Source organism: Oryx dammah, unplaced genomic scaffold, assembly GCF_014754425.2.
Source record: "Oryx dammah isolate SB20612 unplaced genomic scaffold, SCBI_Odam_1.1 HiC_scaffold_29, whole genome shotgun sequence".
NCBI lineage: Eukaryota > Metazoa > Chordata > Mammalia > Artiodactyla > Bovidae > Oryx > Oryx dammah.
Window position 1 is genome coordinate 42516296 of NW_024070213.1, and position 19659 is coordinate 42535954.

General features: G+C 46.0%; 1 protein-coding gene across 3 annotated transcripts in view; it reads right to left on the minus strand.

The window, feature by feature from the left end:
- Positions 1 to 3245: 3245 nt before the first annotated feature.
- LOC120858551 (ubl carboxyl-terminal hydrolase 18-like) overlaps positions 3246 to 19659 on the minus strand; it is a 34516-nt gene continuing 18102 nt past the window's right edge. For all 3 annotated transcript variants that reach the window (XM_040234680.1, XM_040234679.1, XM_040234682.1), the window contains 7 exons: positions 13209 to 13288; positions 12813 to 12959; positions 12392 to 12487; positions 11800 to 11967; positions 6275 to 6406; positions 5755 to 5804; positions 3246 to 4194 (listed from right to left, as the gene is read on the minus strand). In XM_040234680.1, the coding sequence (XP_040090614.1) occupies positions 4149 to 4194; positions 5755 to 5804; positions 6275 to 6406; positions 11800 to 11967; positions 12392 to 12487; positions 12813 to 12959; positions 13209 to 13288 (719 nt within the window). In that variant the 3' untranslated portion in view covers positions 3246 to 4148. The remainder of the gene's footprint in view (positions 4195 to 5754; positions 5805 to 6274; positions 6407 to 11799; positions 11968 to 12391; positions 12488 to 12812; positions 12960 to 13208; positions 13289 to 19659) is intronic.

The following is a 19659-nucleotide window of genomic DNA, read 5'->3' on the forward strand; positions in this document are numbered from 1 at the left end:
AGGCACCCCTGGGCTTGCAGGCCCCTCCCTCCCATCTTTGCCTTCACCTGGTGTCTCCTCTGTGTCTCTGTCGTGTGGAAGGAAGGAGCCTTGCTCTCATGGTCCTGCCTCAGTGACCTGGGGATGGTGGTGGAGGTTGGGGTGCAGCAGCCCCGGGATCTGTTCTGACAGATGCTCTCTTTCTGAGGACAAGTCTCCCCTCACTCCACTATCGTCCCTAGAGACTCAGGAGCCCACAGCATGGGGTACCTCCAGCACCAGGACACACCCTAGGAAATTTCTCAGAAGCAGGGACCAGGCCTGAGGACTGAGGTGGGGAGGGATCTGGTCTCTTTGTGATTCACTAAGGGGGCTAGGATGCCTCCTACCCAGGAGGGCCTTGGACTCATCGAACTACCACCTGGGATCTCCTGCCCCTCCCTGGGAGAGGGCCCCACGACACGCTCCCCCCACCTGCTTCTGACCCCAGAGTCAGGGATCCAGAGACCCCCTCCTCGGCCTCTTTTTACATGGAGGCTCCCAGAAGTCCCTGAAGCTGTTATACTCAAGGTGAGTTATGGTGAAGGGTGAAGATTAAACTCAGTGAGGCCAGAGGTGAGCACGGGCTCAGAAGTTGTGGCTCGTGGGCTCTGGAACACGGGCTTCTCTAGCTGTGGGACATGCGCTCAGTTGCCCCGAGGCATGTGGGACCCTAGCACCCCAAGCAAGGTGGGAAACCTCATCCCCGGCCTTGGAAGGCAGATTCTCAACCACTGGGCTACCAGGAAAGTCCCTAAACTGCCATTTTAAAATTTTCTTTCTGTTCAGCTTGAGTGACTCCCACTGTGGTCTTCCAGGTCACTGTCCATTCCGCTGTGTCATCTAATCCGCCACTGTTTTCTTTGAGTGCATTAGTGATTTCATTCTTCAGCTTCACTGGCTTCTTCTTAATATCGTCTCTGTTAAACTTCTGTGTTCACCCAGCCTTCTCCAAAGATCACTAAGCATCTTTATGATCAGGGCTTTGAGATCCACTGGGTGGACTGTCATCTCCACTTCACTTAGATCTTATCTTGTTCCACTGTTTGGAAGACATTCCTTTGCTGCCTCATCTTGCCTAAATCTCTGTGCTTATTTGTATGTTACGCAGGTTGCTCATGCTTCCCTGTTATGGAGAAGTGGCCTCATACAGGAGACACTCTATGGGGCCCAACAACACACTCCTGTCTGGTCACCAGTAATGGAGCTTTATGGTCTATGGGATCTCTATGTGGGCAGGCTATTGTGGGCACCCCAGTAGGCAGGATTTGGCCTTGGTCTGGGTGGCTACTGGGGATTGAACCCATGCCCTTCACCCTGTGGAGTTCCAACCACTGGATCACCAGGGAATTCCTTAAAGTACTACTTTTAAGGAGAAAACGAGGGGACAAAGATATTGGGTGTACGTGCTGAAGAAGTCTGGGGTGGCAGCCAGCAGGGGTACATAGGGATGAAATAACAACAGACCTCAAATCCTCAAAACAAGATCACAGGAAAAGTTCACACAAGGTCAGGCACCGGGCATCACTGTGAACCTTGATTTTTGGACAAATGGACATATGGATGAGTAAGGGAGCACTTTGGAGAAGAAACAAAATAGCATAGAAATCAGCTACTTCCAGAGACTCAAGTCAATTGATTCCTTTTTCTTCTCCTTCAATCTAGGACATTAAAAATGATCTATTAGTACCCTTTCTCTTTAAGTTGGAGTCTACATGTAACTTCTCCCTACAGTCTCTTTGATTCATAATTTCACTCCTCAGTACCTACAGAAATATTTACTCATATACAAAAACACATCTAAAGGTACTCATTCACTCTGCACTATAAATAGTGAAAAAATGAAAATGCCCTAAATATTTACCAATATGGGAATGGAAAAAATATAGTATATCTATTTATGGAGTAAATGTAACAATTCAAAAGAATGTTTTCCATTTACATACAGACTTGGAAACTTTCCTAAGACACTATTATGAGAAAAAACAATGAGCAGAATAATGTGTCCAGTAGAATTCATGATGTAAAAATTACTCATATCTGTGAATATGCATGCCAACACCTAGAATAAGGCCTAGAGGGATCAATATATTTTACTACTATGAATAGGGTCCTCCTGAAATTCCCACCCACCTGGAACCTCAGAATGATGAAATTAGCCAAGTGAAGGCGAGGCCATGCTACACTGGGATGGCCCCTAACCCCTGGCTGGTGTCCTCGACTAACACACGTAGGGAAGACAGCGCGTGAAGATGGAGGTGGAGGCCAGAGGGACTGAGGTCCACGCAGGGGACGAAAGCAGGGCTGGCACGACCAGGTGCCAGAAGAAAGTCAGGACAGACTCTCCTTCACAGCCTCCTGGAGAAACCAACCTTGTGACACCTTGATTTCAGACCCCAGCCTCCAGACTGCACGAAAAAAACACAGCTTCTGTGGCTTTCAGCCACGTGCTTTATGATAGTTTGTGATGGCAGAGATAAGAATATACACACACCTGTTTAGCGACGGTTAGCACTGAGGAAGAGGATCTGTCCATGACTACACTGTGTGGCTATCATACAGTGAGAATTTACTCTCGTGTGGCTAAATTCTTGCCAATAAAGAATAAATCACCCTCATCTCACGTTGGAGGTTTCAGCTCTGCCACTTACAAAATATGAAATCTCCAACAAGTTGTTAAACACGTGAATGACTGAGTCACTTCCTTTGTTGGTGAGGGGTGTCCACACACTTCTTCCCAGGTTGGTGCAGAGTTTCCCTTCCCTGGACACCCCACGATTCATGTTCTTCCTCTGACATGGCTCCAGGGACCGTGCACGCCTGTCCACCCATGCTGCCAACCTGTCTCAAACCCACATCACCAGCAAATCCATTTTACTGAAACACCACTAAGTGTTCCTTTCCTTTTTGAACACTTTCCAAAAAAAAAAAAAGAAATCCTCATTACTTATTAAGTTAGACCCAAACTTCTGAGCCTGGATCAAGATCAACGTGCTAAGCCCCACCTCCCTTCCATCCGGGTGTGCAGAGGGTCTTTGAACCCTGAGCCATGCCACTGGGTCTGCTTCTCCCTGTAAACAAACTGTCCTCACTCTCAGCCCGCTTCCAGCCTTCAGGCTTCCCCTGAGGGCGCACAGCAGACGCATTTTCATTTATTTTCCTTTAAATTCCTGTAGCATAAATCTTCCGTATCGTGTACTTTAATCAACCCCCATTAACTTAAAAAGTTCTTTTTGAGAGAAAAAATTGTATTCATTACTATGTCTGGCATACCATTTCACAGAGTAGGTGATCAATACATATTCATCAAATAAATGAATAACAATTACAAAGCACTTGAGTTTCATGTAATTGATACACATCAAAAAAATTTTTTTTCATTTTTGGCTCTGCTGGGTCTTTGTTGCTGCGAGAGCTTTTTTCTTGCTGTGTTGAGCGGGGGTTACTATCCAGTTGTGGTGCACAGGCTTCTCACTGCAGTGGCTTCTCCCGTTTCGGAGCACAGGCCCTAGGGCACATGAGCTCCATCCTTGTGGCTCCTGGGCTCTAAGCATAGGCTCAGTAGTTGTGGTGCACAGGCTTAGTTGCTCCACAGCATGTGGGATCTTCCCAGATCAGGGATCAAATCCATGTCTCCTGCATTGGCAGGTGGATTCTTTACCACTGAGCCACTAGAGAAGCCCTCAAAGTTTTAAAAATTATAAACAGAAATGATATACAATCAGTACCTACCAGTATAGTCACATTAGCTGTAGAATATTGAAATAATTCCTGACCACAGCCCTTTGTTACCCAACTGCCTCCTGCTACCAGCACTGGCCTGGTCTCTCCTCCCCTGGGAGCACGTGGACTCTGCAGGTCCCAGCTAAAGGATCTCTGCCTTGTGCAGCAGGAACAATCCAGACCTGATCCAGCCTTGAATCCACCAGTGGCACCCATTCTGACCGATCCAGACCTGTGTAGTGTCACTGCTAAATATTTTAATAATCACCACTGATTATAAATAAAATGTAAACAGTTTGAAAATGGTGCCTCTCCTCACTGCAGAGTTTCTTAAAAGACTCTGCAGAGACAGGAACAGAAAAGGAAGATGATACTCTGCAGGCCTCTGACGGTTTAGGGAACATCCGTTAGGACTCAGTCTTCACGTAAAACAGGAGATAGGCAGTCTCCCGCCTAGAAAGGAAAAAAGTGCAAGGGCATTGCTGAGACGAAACATTCAGAGTTCATTACTACATTATTACTTCATGCTAGAACACCCATCAGAAAACTTCCTGGGTTACTGGATCAGGTCTTCCTCTATCTATCAGCTCAGAGCAGACAAAACTGGGGACCTGGGTAACATTAGCTAACATCTCAAGCAGGGGTTGACAAACTGTGAGCCTATGAACTTAAGTAAATGTAACAGGAACAAAGCCACATATGCTCACTCATGTACCACCAGTGGCTGCTTTTGTGTTGCAGAAGCAGAGCCAAGGAGCCGAGACACAGACTGTGTATCCCAGAAACTGAAACATTCGCTCTCTGGCCTTTGACAGAAAAAGTCTGCCAAACCCTGATCTAAATAACGGGGGATCACTGACAACCAAAAGATGACCAAGTGTGTATCTAAGGGAGATGCTTAGAAGAAAAGAAGAGGAAAAGTAGCAGGTTGTGGGGGCGGGGGGAGCAGAATTTCAAGCACAAATTTCACCCAATTTATCAGTTTCCAAGTGAAGACCTACTCGTGCAGCTGGGGCCACGTCCCACACCACGCTTAGTGTGCAATGTCACCTCTGACCCAGAAGCTCTGCAGAAAAACTTGCAAAGTCTCTGCTTTATCTCTGCCAAGCTTTTTCCTCTCCAGCCTCCCCTCTGTGTAGTTACTGATTTTCAACAATATATTTACTGTTATTGATTAAATTTAAGCCTCCGTACCAGACAACGGAGGACAAGAGTGACCCTTGCCTCCGAAGAGTTCATGGCTAACGTGAAAGAATGTTATGCAGGTGAACAATGACTGAGCAGCGTGGTCCTGGCTGTGAGGAGGTGAACACATGACGGAAAGCACCTGAGAGGCTCCTGCAAACCTGCCTGAATGGTGCTGGGAAGGCATTACAGGGCAGGTGGGCATGAGCAGAAGCACGGAAGCATGAAGGTGGTTTGCCTCAGGGACAAACTAGGGGAAGGGACAGCACGTGCAAAGCCAGGGATGGTGTGACGTTTGGGAGCCTCAGACACTTTAGCACTGCTGGGTCTAAACTGCAAGAGGAGGACTTCCCTGGCAGTGCAGTGGTTAAGACTCCACCTGCCAGTGCAGGGGACACGGGTTCCATCTCTGGTCTGGGAAGGCTCCGCGTGCCGTGGAGCAGCTAAGCCTGTGCGCTACAGCTGCTGAGTCTGCAAGCTCTGGAGCCTGTCCTCCGCAACAAAAGAAGCCACCACAGTCAGAAGCTTGCACACCTGCAACAAAGAGCCCCCGCTCGCCACAGCTAGAGAAAGCAACGAAGACACAGCACTCACAAAAATTTTTTAAATTAATTTAAAAATACATATGTAATTTCAAACCTTTATCTATGAAAAAAATTTAAAAAATAAACTAGGAGAGGAGCAGTGCAGTGGATGGGGCTTAAAAACAAGGCTGAGCATATTCTCTGGGCCTCCAAAGTTGAGTGGCAGCCCTTTCCTATAGCAACAGATGCCCTGAGTGAGCTGGGCATCCCAGTGCCCTGGGACCCACCACCCAGCCCTCCTCACCAGCGGTAGCTGTGATTTCCATAGGTACACTGGACGTCTTTCCAGGACACCTGCAAGGACAAAGACAAACCAGGTTAAGTGGCCTGAGAGTGATGGTGCTGCCAGCTGCCCTCACTCCCCTAGAAAGACCAGTCTGACTACTCCCAGGCCCGACCACCCAGTGATAGGCGCTTGGCACACGGAGTCCCGAGTGCATTGTCTACACTTGGTTATGCCGGGCCCAGATTTTGTAACTCTTTCTAGAGCTTCTTGCCTTCATAGGTTAGCCCAGAGCACAAGCTTGCAGGGCCCTGAGCTGAGAATTCCAGAAACCGGGACACTAGGCTAAGCAGACTGTAGCAGAGCTGTGAACCAGACGGGGCTCCATGCAGTAAAGGGCTTCAAATTTCACAAAGGTCCCCCCGCCACAGAAAACAGGACCTCAGTGTGTCTGGGTCCCAATGGCCTTCCAGTCCTGGCTGAGAATCCATTAGAGATGGAGAACCCAGGGCAAGAGGCAGTTTGGGAGGACGCTTCTCACCCAACAAACATTGGAGTCGTTGAAGCAGAACCATTCTCCATCTTCAGAACTCCGGATGTAGGCACAGTAGTGACCGTAGTCAGCATTCCCCACGTGGGCGATCACAGCAAAGAGCTCATAGTGCCCTCCACGCTGAAGGACACAAGGATAAGGGACCCCTATCACACCTCTTCCGACCCTCTGCTTCTCAGTGCCTCTCTGCCAGGCACTGGTGCACCCACGGCCCCAGAAGACCATCTCTGACCACAAGATGCTCATACCTAATTACAGCACAGCCGTAAAGCAAAGTTTCACACCAGGTTTACAGATAAATCTGGGAACCAGTCTCTACCCCAAAACAGGAAGGAATGAGCAGTTGAGGAAAGCTCCCCAGAGACAATGTGCTTAAACTGACCCTGAAGGATCTGTGGAGGTCCAGCAGCACGCCCCGGGGGATGGTGGTGGGGGATGGGGTTGAGGGATGGGGCAGGGGGGCAGGGGTGCAGGGAGCCACTGAGGCCAAGTCAGGAGTCAGAACATCCCAGCAGCAGCAGTCTTGGGAGGCTCTGCGCAGAGGAGCAGCAGCATCAGATTTGTGTTTGAGAACACCAAAGTGAAGGGATATGAAAATGGCTTGAGAGTCCAAGTGAGGCAGAGTCACAGCTGAGAGCAGAAGAAATGGTGAGAGACTGACCACCCGCAAGAAGCACCACGAAATGACAACAAGCATTATAAACATAATTACCAGCTAACTTCCAGCATTTGGCTGAGTCTTCACAAACATTACTTTTTTGTAATCCCAAAAGTGAACTAATATTTTATTTTTCCATGATTTAAATACAATATTTCCTGGGAGCTCAGCTGGTAAAGAATCTACCTGCAATGCAGGAGACCCCAGTTTCTGGGTCAGGAAGATCTCCTGCAGAAGGGAACAGCTACCCACTCCAGTATTCTTGCCAGGGTCACAAAGAATCGGACACAACTGAGCGACTTTCACTTTCAAATACAATATTCTTCTACATATTACATCATAAAGCACCCTCAAAGAAAAAAATTATTTTGCGTTGTGAATTAAATGTTTCTTATTCCTCCTGACCAATTACAGAGTCTTATCTAGATGCTGAGTCTATAATTTTTTTCTTTAGAAACCTAAGGTTCACATGCTGTAAGAAAAATAATGAGCATAAATATATAATTTATGTGCTATAATATTAATAGCATACTGGAACTGTTATATGATAGGTGACAGACAAATGTATATATAATATAAATATATAATATTATATAATATATAATATAAAATTTGAAAAGTGAATATTTCCATTAGCAAATATTCCATTACTCAAATATTTTATGACATACTTGTTCAAGTGAACTACTTCAAAACAAGCTTAAACGTTATTATTCTGGTTCTTTGTTAGATTTGTATTATTTATTGCTTTGCTAAAAGTTACAGCTTTTTATGATTTTACAGTGCCTTTAGCAGTCTCGTGATGACAATTTTACTAACTGCAGACATGCTCACACATCTACGCTGTATATAAAAAATATGCCTAAATATGTCTAGCCACTGAGAGAAAACTGCCTTCACACCTTTCATGAGAAGTGTAAGAATCAGAAGCAGGAAGCACTTTGCACCTCACTTAATAATACATCTTCAGGGACTTCCCTGGTGGCACAGTGGATAAGAATCCAACTGCCAATGCAAGGGACACAGGTTCGATCCCTGGTCTGGGAAGATTCCACATGCTGCAGATCTAACCACAAGCCACAACTGCTGAGCCCGGGTGCTGTAATTACTGAAGCCCACGCATCTAGAGCCTGCGAGCCGCATCAAGAGAAGCCACCACAATGAGCAGCCCCCTCACCACAATAAAGAGTAGCCCCTAATCTCCACAACTAGAGAAAGCCAGTGCAAAGCAACAAAGACCCAGTACAGTCAAAATAAATAAAATTTTTTATAAAGATGCTATGGGGACTTCCCTGAAGGTCCACTGTTTAAAACAATAATACATCTTCAGAACAAGACATTCAAGGCTCATTAAGACAATATGGTATGCCTTCATCTAACATGATGCATTCTGAAATGGATTTTGCATCTGATGAGAGCTAATGACTAAATAGGATTCTATGTTTAGAGATAAATGTGATTCATATGCACTACTTCATTTAATATCCACAGCGAACCTGTACACGGGGTGTCGGCATTAATCTCATTTTGCAGACGTGGAATCTGAGCTCAGGGAGTAGAGTAACTCACGTCAGATTTAGAGCTCATCAAGAGGCGGGACCTCCACCCAAGCCTGCCTGGCTCTGAAGTGCCAGCTTTTGACTCCAGTACTGAGGAAGTGGGGGACAGATTTGTGCAAAGTCAAGGAAAAACAGTAAGTCACTCTGCAACTGATGGATATGGTGGGAAAGAGTAAGCAGGGGGCACTGCAAGGATGAACCCCAGATTCTTGGCTTGGAAATCAGGAAGACATTGGTGCTATAAAGTTACACATGGAACAGAGGTGTCTGGGGATGAAGACAGCGAGTTTCTCAGGACTCAGCCGGAGGTGGACACCCTGGTTTGGGGATCAAGAGTGAGACCTGGGTAGGGGACAGGGACTCGGAAGTCCTCAGTTTCAGATGATCGAAACCACAAAAACTAATGAGAAGACATTTGAACAATGGGAAGAAAAAGGAATGTGATGAAAACTAAATACCAATAAAAATGGGCAGGAAAGGATCCAGAAACAGAGAAAGAAGCCCCAGGAGAGAGGCCTGGAGGAGACAGATGTGAAGCAGAGCAGAATCAGTAAGACAGCATCACGGTAAGGGAAAGACCAGCATAGTCACCAGGTTTGGGGTAATTAACCCTGCTCCCTTTGGTCTCAGAAAGGCTAGGTAGGAGACAATTCTCTGTGAAAAGGGAACAGTGGTGAGAGTTTTCATTTTGAGCAAGATCTCCACAAGAGTCAAGAAATTGTACTTTTCTTCTCAATACAGTCAAATAATGTCCCTTATCTGAGACTCTGAAATGGGATTATGAAGGGGACAGGATGAAGGTGGTACAAACTGTGAAATGAAAATATCTTCTGCCTATTAATAAACAAGAAATGTCACAGCCACCAGCGATCTCTGACCTCCAAATGTGAATGAGGGCTCCCCAAAACTGAGGTCCAGCAGATGCTGCCACCCCACAGTGACTGCTGTTGGGGGTGGGGGGTACAAGAAGCCAGGCAAACAAAGAAACAGGATTGGCTGAGGTGCTCAGGTAGCTGAGCTGCACATGGAAGGAGTAAATTCAAGCCCAGAGGCTTGCAGCCAGACACAGAGTGCCAAACTCCTTAGCTTCATACCTGACCTTTGATGTTCAGACTGCCTGCTCCCTCCATTGCAAACTTGTATATAGCCTGACTCCCTGGTGGCTCAGTTGGTAAAGCATCTGCCTGCAATGTAGGAGATCTGGGTTTGATCCCTGGGTTACAAAGATCCCCTGGAGAAGGAAATGGCAACCCACTCCAGTACTCTTGCCTGGAAAATTCCAGGGGTGGAGGAGCCTGGTAAGCTACAGTCCATGGGGTTGCAAAGAGTCAGACACGACTGAGCAACCTCTCTGGTTCACTGCCCTCTTGCCTCCTTGGAGCAGTTTTCTCAGAGCTACTGAGATACTGTCTCTGGGACTCTGAGTCCTAAACATTCCCACCAAATAAAACAACTCTCTTCTTTCAGGTTGTAACTATATTTTTTAGTCGACAGAATGAAGCTTAGTCCCTAAAAGGGAGGGCTCAAATCATTCTCTATTTTCAAGTGAGGACATTATGCTGGGTTTTTAAATTATGCTGGGGCAAACTCTGGATGGAACTATCAGTTTACAGGAAATACGAGAAGAGAGGAAAGCACCAAACAAGACCACTAGCCAATTCTGGGTGTACACAAAACCCTTCGAACAAATGCATCTCAAGGAAAAGAAAAGGAGAGAGAACACCAAAGAAACAGAACCTACGGAAAAAAGAAAGGCCAAGGGAGGGAGGGAGCAAACCGAGGCAAATGCAAGTGTAGACCTTATGTGGACCTAGATTCAAACACAGCAAACATCTTACAGGACAGTCAAGGAGATCCACATACCGACTGGATATTAGAGGATATTACATAATCATGAGATGGAACTGGTCATGTTTGGAAAAAGTGTGCTTCTTCTTTAGAGAGACACGTGCTGTGCGCTCAGTCATGTCCAACTCTTAGAGACCTCATGGACTGTAGCCTGCCAGCCTCCTCGGTCCATGGGGATTCTCCAGGCAAGAATACTGCAGTGGTGGCCATGCCCTCCTCCAGGGGATCTTCCTGACCCAGGGATTGAACCCAGGTCTCCAGCTCTTTACCGTCTGAGCCACCGAGGAAGCCCCAGACAGACATAATGAAATACTTGCAAAGGACACGCGTGGCATCTGAGATTTGCTTCAAAATAACCCAGTAGAGGTTTGGAGAAGGAAGAGGATGGGGTGCAAGTAAAGAAATACTGGTTGTGAGTCTGCACAACTGTTTAGGCTGTTGGTAGATAGGGAGACATTATATAATTCCTCACACGTCTTTTCAAGGTAAAAGAATTTTAAGATACTTCATTAGGTAGGCTGTGCAAGTGGAAATAAGGAACCTAGAAGGAAAAAACAGAATCCTATGCCCCAAACAGGGAAGGAACACTGTTATAATAGGAGCCACTCAAACACAGTCACCATGGTCAGACCTCAATTTTCAAAAAAAACACAAACCCATAGTTCTAGAGCATGGATAGTAAACAGCCCAGTGGAACAAAACAGACAGTCCAAAAATTGACCCATGTATATACGGCAATAAATGTAGGATTTTAAACCTATGGAGAAAAGACATTTATGTCACTCTTCTCAGAATCTCCCGACAACTTACTAGCTCAAGACAACTGGATCCAACTTGACTCTAAATCAATTTGGCCCCAAGTGCTGGCTGCTTTCTTTTCCCCAAGGTGAGTGTAATCTGTCAGGAGAAGGAAGCAAGGCTGGTGCTGCTTAGCACCCAGGATGTGGGTCACCTGTGGCACACCCTATGTAAAAGGAAGGTTCTGAAGTATGGTTCCTTCCGTCAGTGCTGGGAGATAGCTGAGCACAAATCCAGCCATTAGAAATCAAGTCTTCTGAGTCTTAACAGAAATGCAGCTGCCAACAGCAACGCAGGTGGGAATGTGAAGCTAACAGCCCCATGGCTGTTATTCGAGAAGACTCTAAACTCCTTATTTGAAAGATCAGTGTTTCTTGAATGTATGAGTATGTTTCCGCAAATCACACTGAGCGTTGGTGAGTGTTCCTCCCTGTGCGTCCTGAGCTCAGCCACAGAGGAGAGGCTGACACCCCAAACCCAAAACGCATCGCTGGTGTGTGTGACGCTGGGCGGCTCAGGGGAAGAAGACAGACAAAGGACGTGGTGTCTGATAGGGGTGGGGAGGGAGACAGAACTCTGATGAGGCCAGGGTGTGTGTGTGGCGGGGGTGTGTGTGTGCGTGTGTGTGTAAGGAGCACGAGGGCCCTCACCTGCTCCTCAGCACTGCAAGGCTCTCCCTCTGTCTCAAGGAGCTTGGTTAGATCCAGACTCTGGGGGAAATACAAGGAGTGGCAGACTTTTTCTGCCCGCAGGTTTCTGATGGAGAATCTCATGAGGTGGATGGTCAGTGTTTGGGGCAGGTGGGTCAGTGTCAAGACCTGGAAAAAACACAGTCACCATGGAGATGAGTCCCAGGCACTTGAAACAGGTCAATTCCAAGAAACACCAAGGCCAACGGGATGTTCTTCCTCCCCAAAAAGAAGGGAATGGAACAGCACCCCTCCTCAGAATCTGCTGGGTCTCCCACAGAAGGCTTGAGCAGCCCAGGGCTCCACAGGGGTCTGTAGGGGACTGTGGAGTCTGCTCCCTGAGCCCTGGCAACGGTGGGCCTGAGTGTGGCTCTTGTGCCCTCCCCACCCCCACAGTGATGGGCCCCCAGGAGCGCATCCACAGCTCTGGGCATTAGAAGCCCCAGGATCCTGGACCCAGCCAGGCGGATTTCCTCCCTCAGCGTGCCCCCTCCCCAAGAGCCCCCACCCCCCACCCCAAGGTCCAGGGAAGCCTCTGATCAGCAGCGAGTACCTGTTTCCAGCGAGTCTTCTTGCCACAGCTCCCACAGAAGCACTTGTCTGTGCTGGACAGCTCCTGGGGCTGGAAGAAACAGTGGAGGGCATCCTCCTGCCCCAGAGAGCAGGGAAAGCCATGGTTACTCCACCTGGGGTCACCCCTCTCCCCACAGATGAGGGTTCTCCCCAAGTCCCCCTGTCATCAGCCCACATGGTGCACATGCCAGGATCTCAGAGAGGATCTACTTGTTGAGCAGGAAGGACAAGGGGAGCAAGAGGAGAGACTTTTTTTTCCTGCAAATCAAAGGAGAACTTAGCCAGATCCATGGTTAGGAAATGGAAATTAGTTTTTAAAAGCCAAGGGGGCATTAAAGAAGCAAGGGAGCGCTGCAACATTGGGCTGCAGGGAATAGCAAACTCCCCAGGAGGAATCTCACCAGTGTTTTCAGGGGCTTCCAGTGCATATCAAAGACAGACAGGGGGAGGGCCAGCATGCTGCTGTTTCTGCCCATCTCTGCGGTACATTCAAGACAGGCCAAGGACTCCTTCAAGCGGATGGTGTAGAGGGCTTGCAGCCTTGCCACCTGCAAGGTAGGGGGGGGGGCAGGAGGAAGAGGGGCAGAGAGAGCCTGAGTGAGCAGGTCAGCCACGTCCAGAGCTGGAGGTGCCACACAGAGCTCCAGAAACAGCGGCTGCCCCCGCCCCTGCTCACTAAGGTGCAGAGAAGTCAGAGTGGTCACCCTGCACAACTGTGGTTCTGCACGTTTCCTCTTGGTTTCCATGTGCACAAGGACAGCACCCTCCCTTTCTGAGCTCTCCGTTCTAGGACTTACCAAGTCCACATCTGTGATCTGGTCCTTGATCAGGTTCCAGACTGTGAGGTAGAGCTGGGCAGCGTCATGCTGGACAAACACTGGCCAAAGAGAAAAGCAACTCCCAGGGTAAGGGCCCAGGATGCCGGTCATGCCCTCCTGCCCCAGCTGCCAGACTAAGTATTCATACCTGTTAACACCATTTCCTTTGTGATACTTATCACAATTTGTACTCAATGTTTGGGGGTTTTATTTTGTTTTGGCTTGTCTCTCCTCTCAATTGTCAGCTCCATGGAGGCAAAGACTCTGTCAGTCTAATTCCCTTGCCAACTCAGTAACCGGCACGTAATCGGTGAGCATTACTTATTAGATCATCCACCTAGGGATCGAACCGGGGTTCTCCTACTTTGCAGGCAGACTCTTTACCATCTGAGTCACCCGGAAAGCCCAGCTGAATGGTTAATCAATCCAAATTCCAAGCTAATAATCCCCAAACAGGGATTAACAGGCTAGTAGCAGGTTGAATTGATGCTGTCTCCAGAGAATTTCTTTCAGCAGGCTGCCTTCCCCAGAGCCAGCACAGGACTTGAAGAGGGTCAGGTCACCTTGACAGGCAGAGACGTCCTGCCTCATCTCATTCCAGAACCAGGAGTCCCAATTCATCTGAGAAACACCGGGGCCCTGCCCAACCTATAATTTCCTTCACTCCTGCTACATGCAGTTACTGCGGAAGCCAGAGAAAGTTCCTGTCCCCAGGAAACCTACATTCTAGCAGAAGGTGAGTATCCACGTACTCACATCTATGGACTCACAATTTAGAGAAGACTTCCCCAGGCGTACAAACTGTTAGGAAAACTAGAGAAACATGAGTTATACCTGGGGCAGCAGAGAGAGGGTCTCTCTAAACCCACTCCTCCACAAAAGCAACAAAACCAAGAATTTACAAAAATCTTAGGAATTCAAGAAAAATTGTAGAGCAGGAACTGCAGCTTTCTCAACTTGGCTGGTTTCCACACCCTCTTCAATGCTCTGCAGAAGCCTTGAAAACGAGAAGCCTTGCAGTTGCTAGAGGCGACAGGCTAGGGCTAGACTGGGCACCTAGGAAAGCCCTGGCCAGGAGCATGCCCAAGATCTGACCTGTTTGCAGCAGCTCCAGGGAAAAGCCCATTTAAAGGAGGTTGTTGTTATTTAACCTGACTCAGAGCTGAAAGCCTGTAGTATTCCCAGGGCGTCTATGGAAAATGCTTAGCGACAATAAACAGTGCAGTTGGACATGACTGAGCGACTTCACTATCACTTTTCACTTTCATGCATTGGAGAAGGAAATGGCAACCCACTCTAGTACTCTTACCTGGAGAATCCCAGGGACAGAGCAGCCTAGTGGGCTGCCATCTATGGAGTCACACAGAGTCGGACACGACTGAAGCGACTTAGCAGCAGCAGCAGCAGCAAAGCAACCATGCCAGCTGAGGAAAGAAAAGCCTGGCCAGAAACTCAAAGGAAAGATCTTAAAGGGAATAAGATGTTCACTGCACACTTTCAAAGTGAAAGTGAAGTCACTCAGTCGTGTCTGACTCTGCAACTCCATGGTCTGTAGCCTACCAGGCTCCTCCGTCCATGGGATTTTCCAGGCAAGAGTATTGGAGTGGACTGCTGTTTCCTTCTCCAAGGGATCTTTCCAACCCAGGGATCGAACCCACGTCTTCTGCATTGCAGACAGACGCTTTACGGTCTGAGCCACCAGGGAAGCCCTCACACTTTCAAAGGCTCTGACATATTCCTGGTGATCTGGAAGGTCAATTTCACGCCCAGGACCCGAAAGGACCCCGGTCTCTTCCATCTGACTGATTTTAAGGTTCTGTGCAAGTATGAAATGAAGGCTCAAAGCATCATAAACTGCCTGGGCTCTGAAGATGCACCCAACCAACACACAGGGCCCCTTGGCAAAGACTAGAAGACTTGTTAAGTGCAAATCATTTAAAGAAATTTCTAGCCAATCACTACCTGACACTTAGCTAACCATATAAAAACTCCAATGGCCACATACTACCGGGAATATAAACGTTACAGAATCAGTTTTGGAAAGACTAAACGAACAGCCACAGGGAAAACAACAGCAAGAACAGACCCCACTGTGGGGGTTTCTGACGTTCAGTGTTGTCACATTATCTAAAGTGTCAAGTTTCTAACAAAAAATTACAAGACACACAAGGAAACAGAAATACGGTGCACACACAGGGAAAAAAGCCATCACTAGAAACTCACTGAAACGCCCCAGATGTTATCGGACTAGACAAAGACTTCAGATTAGTTACTACTATATGTTCAAAGAACTAAAGCATCCAAAAACCCAAAATAACTAAAGAATGAAAACAATGTCTCACCAAATAAAAAGTATCAATAGAGAAAAAAAAATATGTAAAAGACCAAATCGAAATTCCTGACTGGAAGAGTACAAGGACAGAAGTGCTCACCAGAAATAAAGAGCATATCTGAGTTGGCAAAGGAATCATCAAACCTGCAAATAGGTCAATGGAGGTTATAAAGTCTGAGGAATGAAAGGAAAAATGAATGAGGAAAAATGAACAGAGGATCCACTGGGTTCACTGATGAATTCAACCGAACACTTATGGGAGGAATTCTTCCAATTCCCCCAAATCTCCTCATAAGACAGAAGCAGAGAGAATACTTCCCAACTCATTCTATAAGATCACCTTCACCCTAATACCAAGCCAGACAAAAACATTCCAATAAAAGAAAACTACAGATCAATATCTCACATGAACACAGATTCAAAATCCATAAGATAATATTAGCAAATAGAATCCAAAAAGTGTAAAAAGAATTATACACCACAACCAAGACTTATCCCAGGCATGCAAGACTAGTTCAACTGGAAATCAATTCATGAACCTATGACATCAACAGGCTCTAAAGAATATTCACATGAGTACATTAATAGATACAGTAAATAATCTGCCAAAATCCAAAACCCATTCATGATAAAAACTCTCAGCCAACTAAGAACTGACAGAACCTTCCTAAGATTGATAAGGAACATCTTCAAAAAACCTACAGCTAACATCACATTTAATCATGAGAAACTAGCAGTGTTTCTTCCAAGATCAGGAAAATAAACAAGAAAGTTCCCTCTCACCACTCCTTTTCAATGTTGTATTGGAAACCCTAGCCAATTAGATAAGAAAAGGAAATAAAGGGTATACTGACTGGAAAGGAAGATTTAAGAATGTCCTTCTTTGCAGATGACATGATCATTCATATAGAAAATGCAAAATAACCAAAAACTCCTGGAACTAATAAGTGATTATGGTTAGATTGCAGGCTACAAGGCAAATATACCAAAGTCAATCACTTTCTTATATGTCAGCAATGAACAAGTGAGATTTTAAATTTCAAACACAATATAATTTATATTAGAGCACATGAAATGAAATACTTAAGATATAAATCTCACCAAATATGTATAAGATCGATATGAGAAAAGCTATAAAGACTGATGAATAAAATCAAAAGACCTACCTAATGGAGAGATAGTCCATGTTCATGGATACAAAGACTAAAAATTGTCAACATGCCAGTTCTTCCTCCTAACCTGATCTCTAGACTCAATGCAACTCCCATCAAGATGCCAGAAAGTTATTTCATGAATATTGATAAACTTATTCCAAACTTCACCTGGAGAGGCAGAAGACTCAGAATAGCCAACATAGTACTGAAGGAAAAAATCAAATAAAATCAGATAATATCAAACTACAGAGCCTCAGTTATCAAGACAAAGTGGTATTACAAAAGAATAGAAAAATAGACCAATGGGACAGAATAGAGAACCCAAAAATACATCAAAATTAACAATGTCAAAAGATTGAAAGATCTTGGGAAAGACTGAAGACAGGAGGAAAAGGGGAAGACAGAGGATGAGATGGTTGGATGGCGTCACCGACTCAATGGACATGAGTTTAAGCAAGTTCCGAGGGTTGGTGATGGACAGGGAAGCCTGGTATGCTGCAGTCCATGGGGTCACAAAGAGTCAGATGCCACTGAACCACTGAACTGGCTGAAACAATTGTCAATTGCTCTTTCACAATAGAAACCAGCGTTTTCACCAAATGTTGCTAAAATACCTGAACATTCACATGAAAAAAACCAATCTGGACACAAACCTTATATCCTAAAAAAGAAAACAATGAATAAGATAGATAACAGACGTAAATGTAAAATGCAAAACTGTAAATAAAATTCCTAAAGATAATATAAGACTAAATCTACACGACCTTGGGTTTGGTGATTATTTCTTAGATATGACAGCAAGGTATAATCAATAAAAGAAAGAACTGATAAGCTGGACTTCATTAAAATTAACAATTTCTGCTCTGTCAGGAGCATGAGAAAGCAAACTAAAGATTGACAGAAAATATTTACAAAAGAGATATTTTAAAAAGACACAAAATATACAAAAAACTCTTCAAACTCAACACTAAGAAAACAAACAACCTAACTGGAAGGGCTGATGCTGAAGCTGAGGCTCCAGTAATTTGGCCACTTGATGCAAAGAGCTGACTCATTGGAAAAGACCCTGATGCTGGGAAAGACTGAGAGCAGGAGGAGAAGGGGGCCACAGAGGTTGAGATGGTTAGATAGCATCATCAACTCAATGGACATGAGTTTGAGCAAACTCTGGGAGATACTGAAGGACAGGGAAGCCTGGTATGCTACACTCCATGCGAGTCTCTAAAGAATCAGATATGACTGAGCGACTGAATAACAATAGAAAAGGAACCCGAGCAGTCTCCAGTGTGACATGGAGAGAGGAGAGACATATGTGAGGGAGATTAAGAGGCACAAACTTCCAGCAGCAAAATAAGTGAAGCACAGGTATTAAACGTACAGTGTGGGGAACAGAGTTAATAGTTATGTAATATCTTTGCGTGGTAACCCATGGTAATTAGACCTATGGTGTTCATTTTGAAATGTATAGAAATATTGAATCACTTTGTTGTGTAACAGAAAAAAATGAGAATATTGAGAGACAAATGAAAATAAAAACACAACATACCAAAATTTATGGGATGCAGTGAAAGCAAAGCTGGAGGAAAAACTCAGACTACAAATGCTTATGTTAAAAAACAAGAAAGATCTCAAATCAACAACCTAACTTACAATGCATGGAAACAACCTACACTTTGATGGCGTCCCAGAAGATGAAAAGGGAAAGGGTAGAAAACTTATCTCGAGAAACAGTGGCTGGGACGTCCCAAATCCGGGGAGATATTCAGACATTGAAGTTCATGAAGCTTGTTGGTCCCCAAACATATTCCTCTCAACTAGCTGTTCTCTGGAGAAGGCAGTGGCAACCCACTCCAGTACTCTTGCCTGGAAAATTCCATGGACGGAGGAGCCTGGTAGGCTGCAGTCCATGGGGTCACTAAGAGTCAGGCACGACTGAGCGATTTCACTTTCACTTTTCACTTTCATGCACTGGAGAAGGAAATGACAACCCACTCCAGTGTTCTTGCCTGGAGAATCCCAGGGACAAGGGAGTCTAGTGGGCTGCCATCTATGGGGTCGCACAGAGTCAGACACAACTGAAGCAACTTAGCAGCAGCGGCAGCAGCAGCTGTTCTCTAAGACACATCATAATACTGTCAAAAGTCAAAGACAGGAATTCCTGGTGGTGCAGTGGATAGGACTCAGGTTCGAGCGCTGGTCTGGGAAGATCCCACAAGTCACAGAGCAACTAAGCCCATGGGCTACAACATTGAGCCTGTGCAACAGAGCCTGGGAGCTGCAATTGCTGAGCCCACGTGCCCTCGAGCCAGTGCTCCGCAACAAGGGAAGCCACCACAATGAGAAGCCCACACGCCGCAAGGAAAAGTAGCCCCCACTCCCCCAAACTAGAGAAACGGCCCATGCAAAGCAACAAAGACCCAGGGCAACCAAAAATAATTTTCTTTTAATCAAAGAGACCTTAAAAGCCGTATGAGAAAAGAAGCCTGTCATCCACAAGGGAACCCACTTCGTAAGGGTATCAGTACATTCTCAGCACAAACTTTACAGACCATGAGAAAGTACGAAGGTATATACAGAGAGATGAAAGGAGAAACTGCTAAGAAACAGAACTTCATCCAGGAACGCTGTCCTTCAGAAATGAAGGAGAGACACAGGCTTTCCCAGACAGAGAAATGCTAAGAGATCATCACCACCAGGCCTGCCTCACAAGGATGGCTGAGAGGAGTCTGCCAGGCTGAAGTGAGAGGATGCTCACTGGAATAAGGAAAGAGGCTAGACCAGCTGAGCAAGAGTAGTACCTTCAACAAGTGGCCCTGAAACAACTGGATGCCACGCACAAAAGATTGAAGCCGGACCCCTGCCTCACCCCATTCACAAAATTTAACTCTAAATGAAACACGGGTCTAGATCTAAGGGCTAGATATATGAAACCTAGAAGAAGACA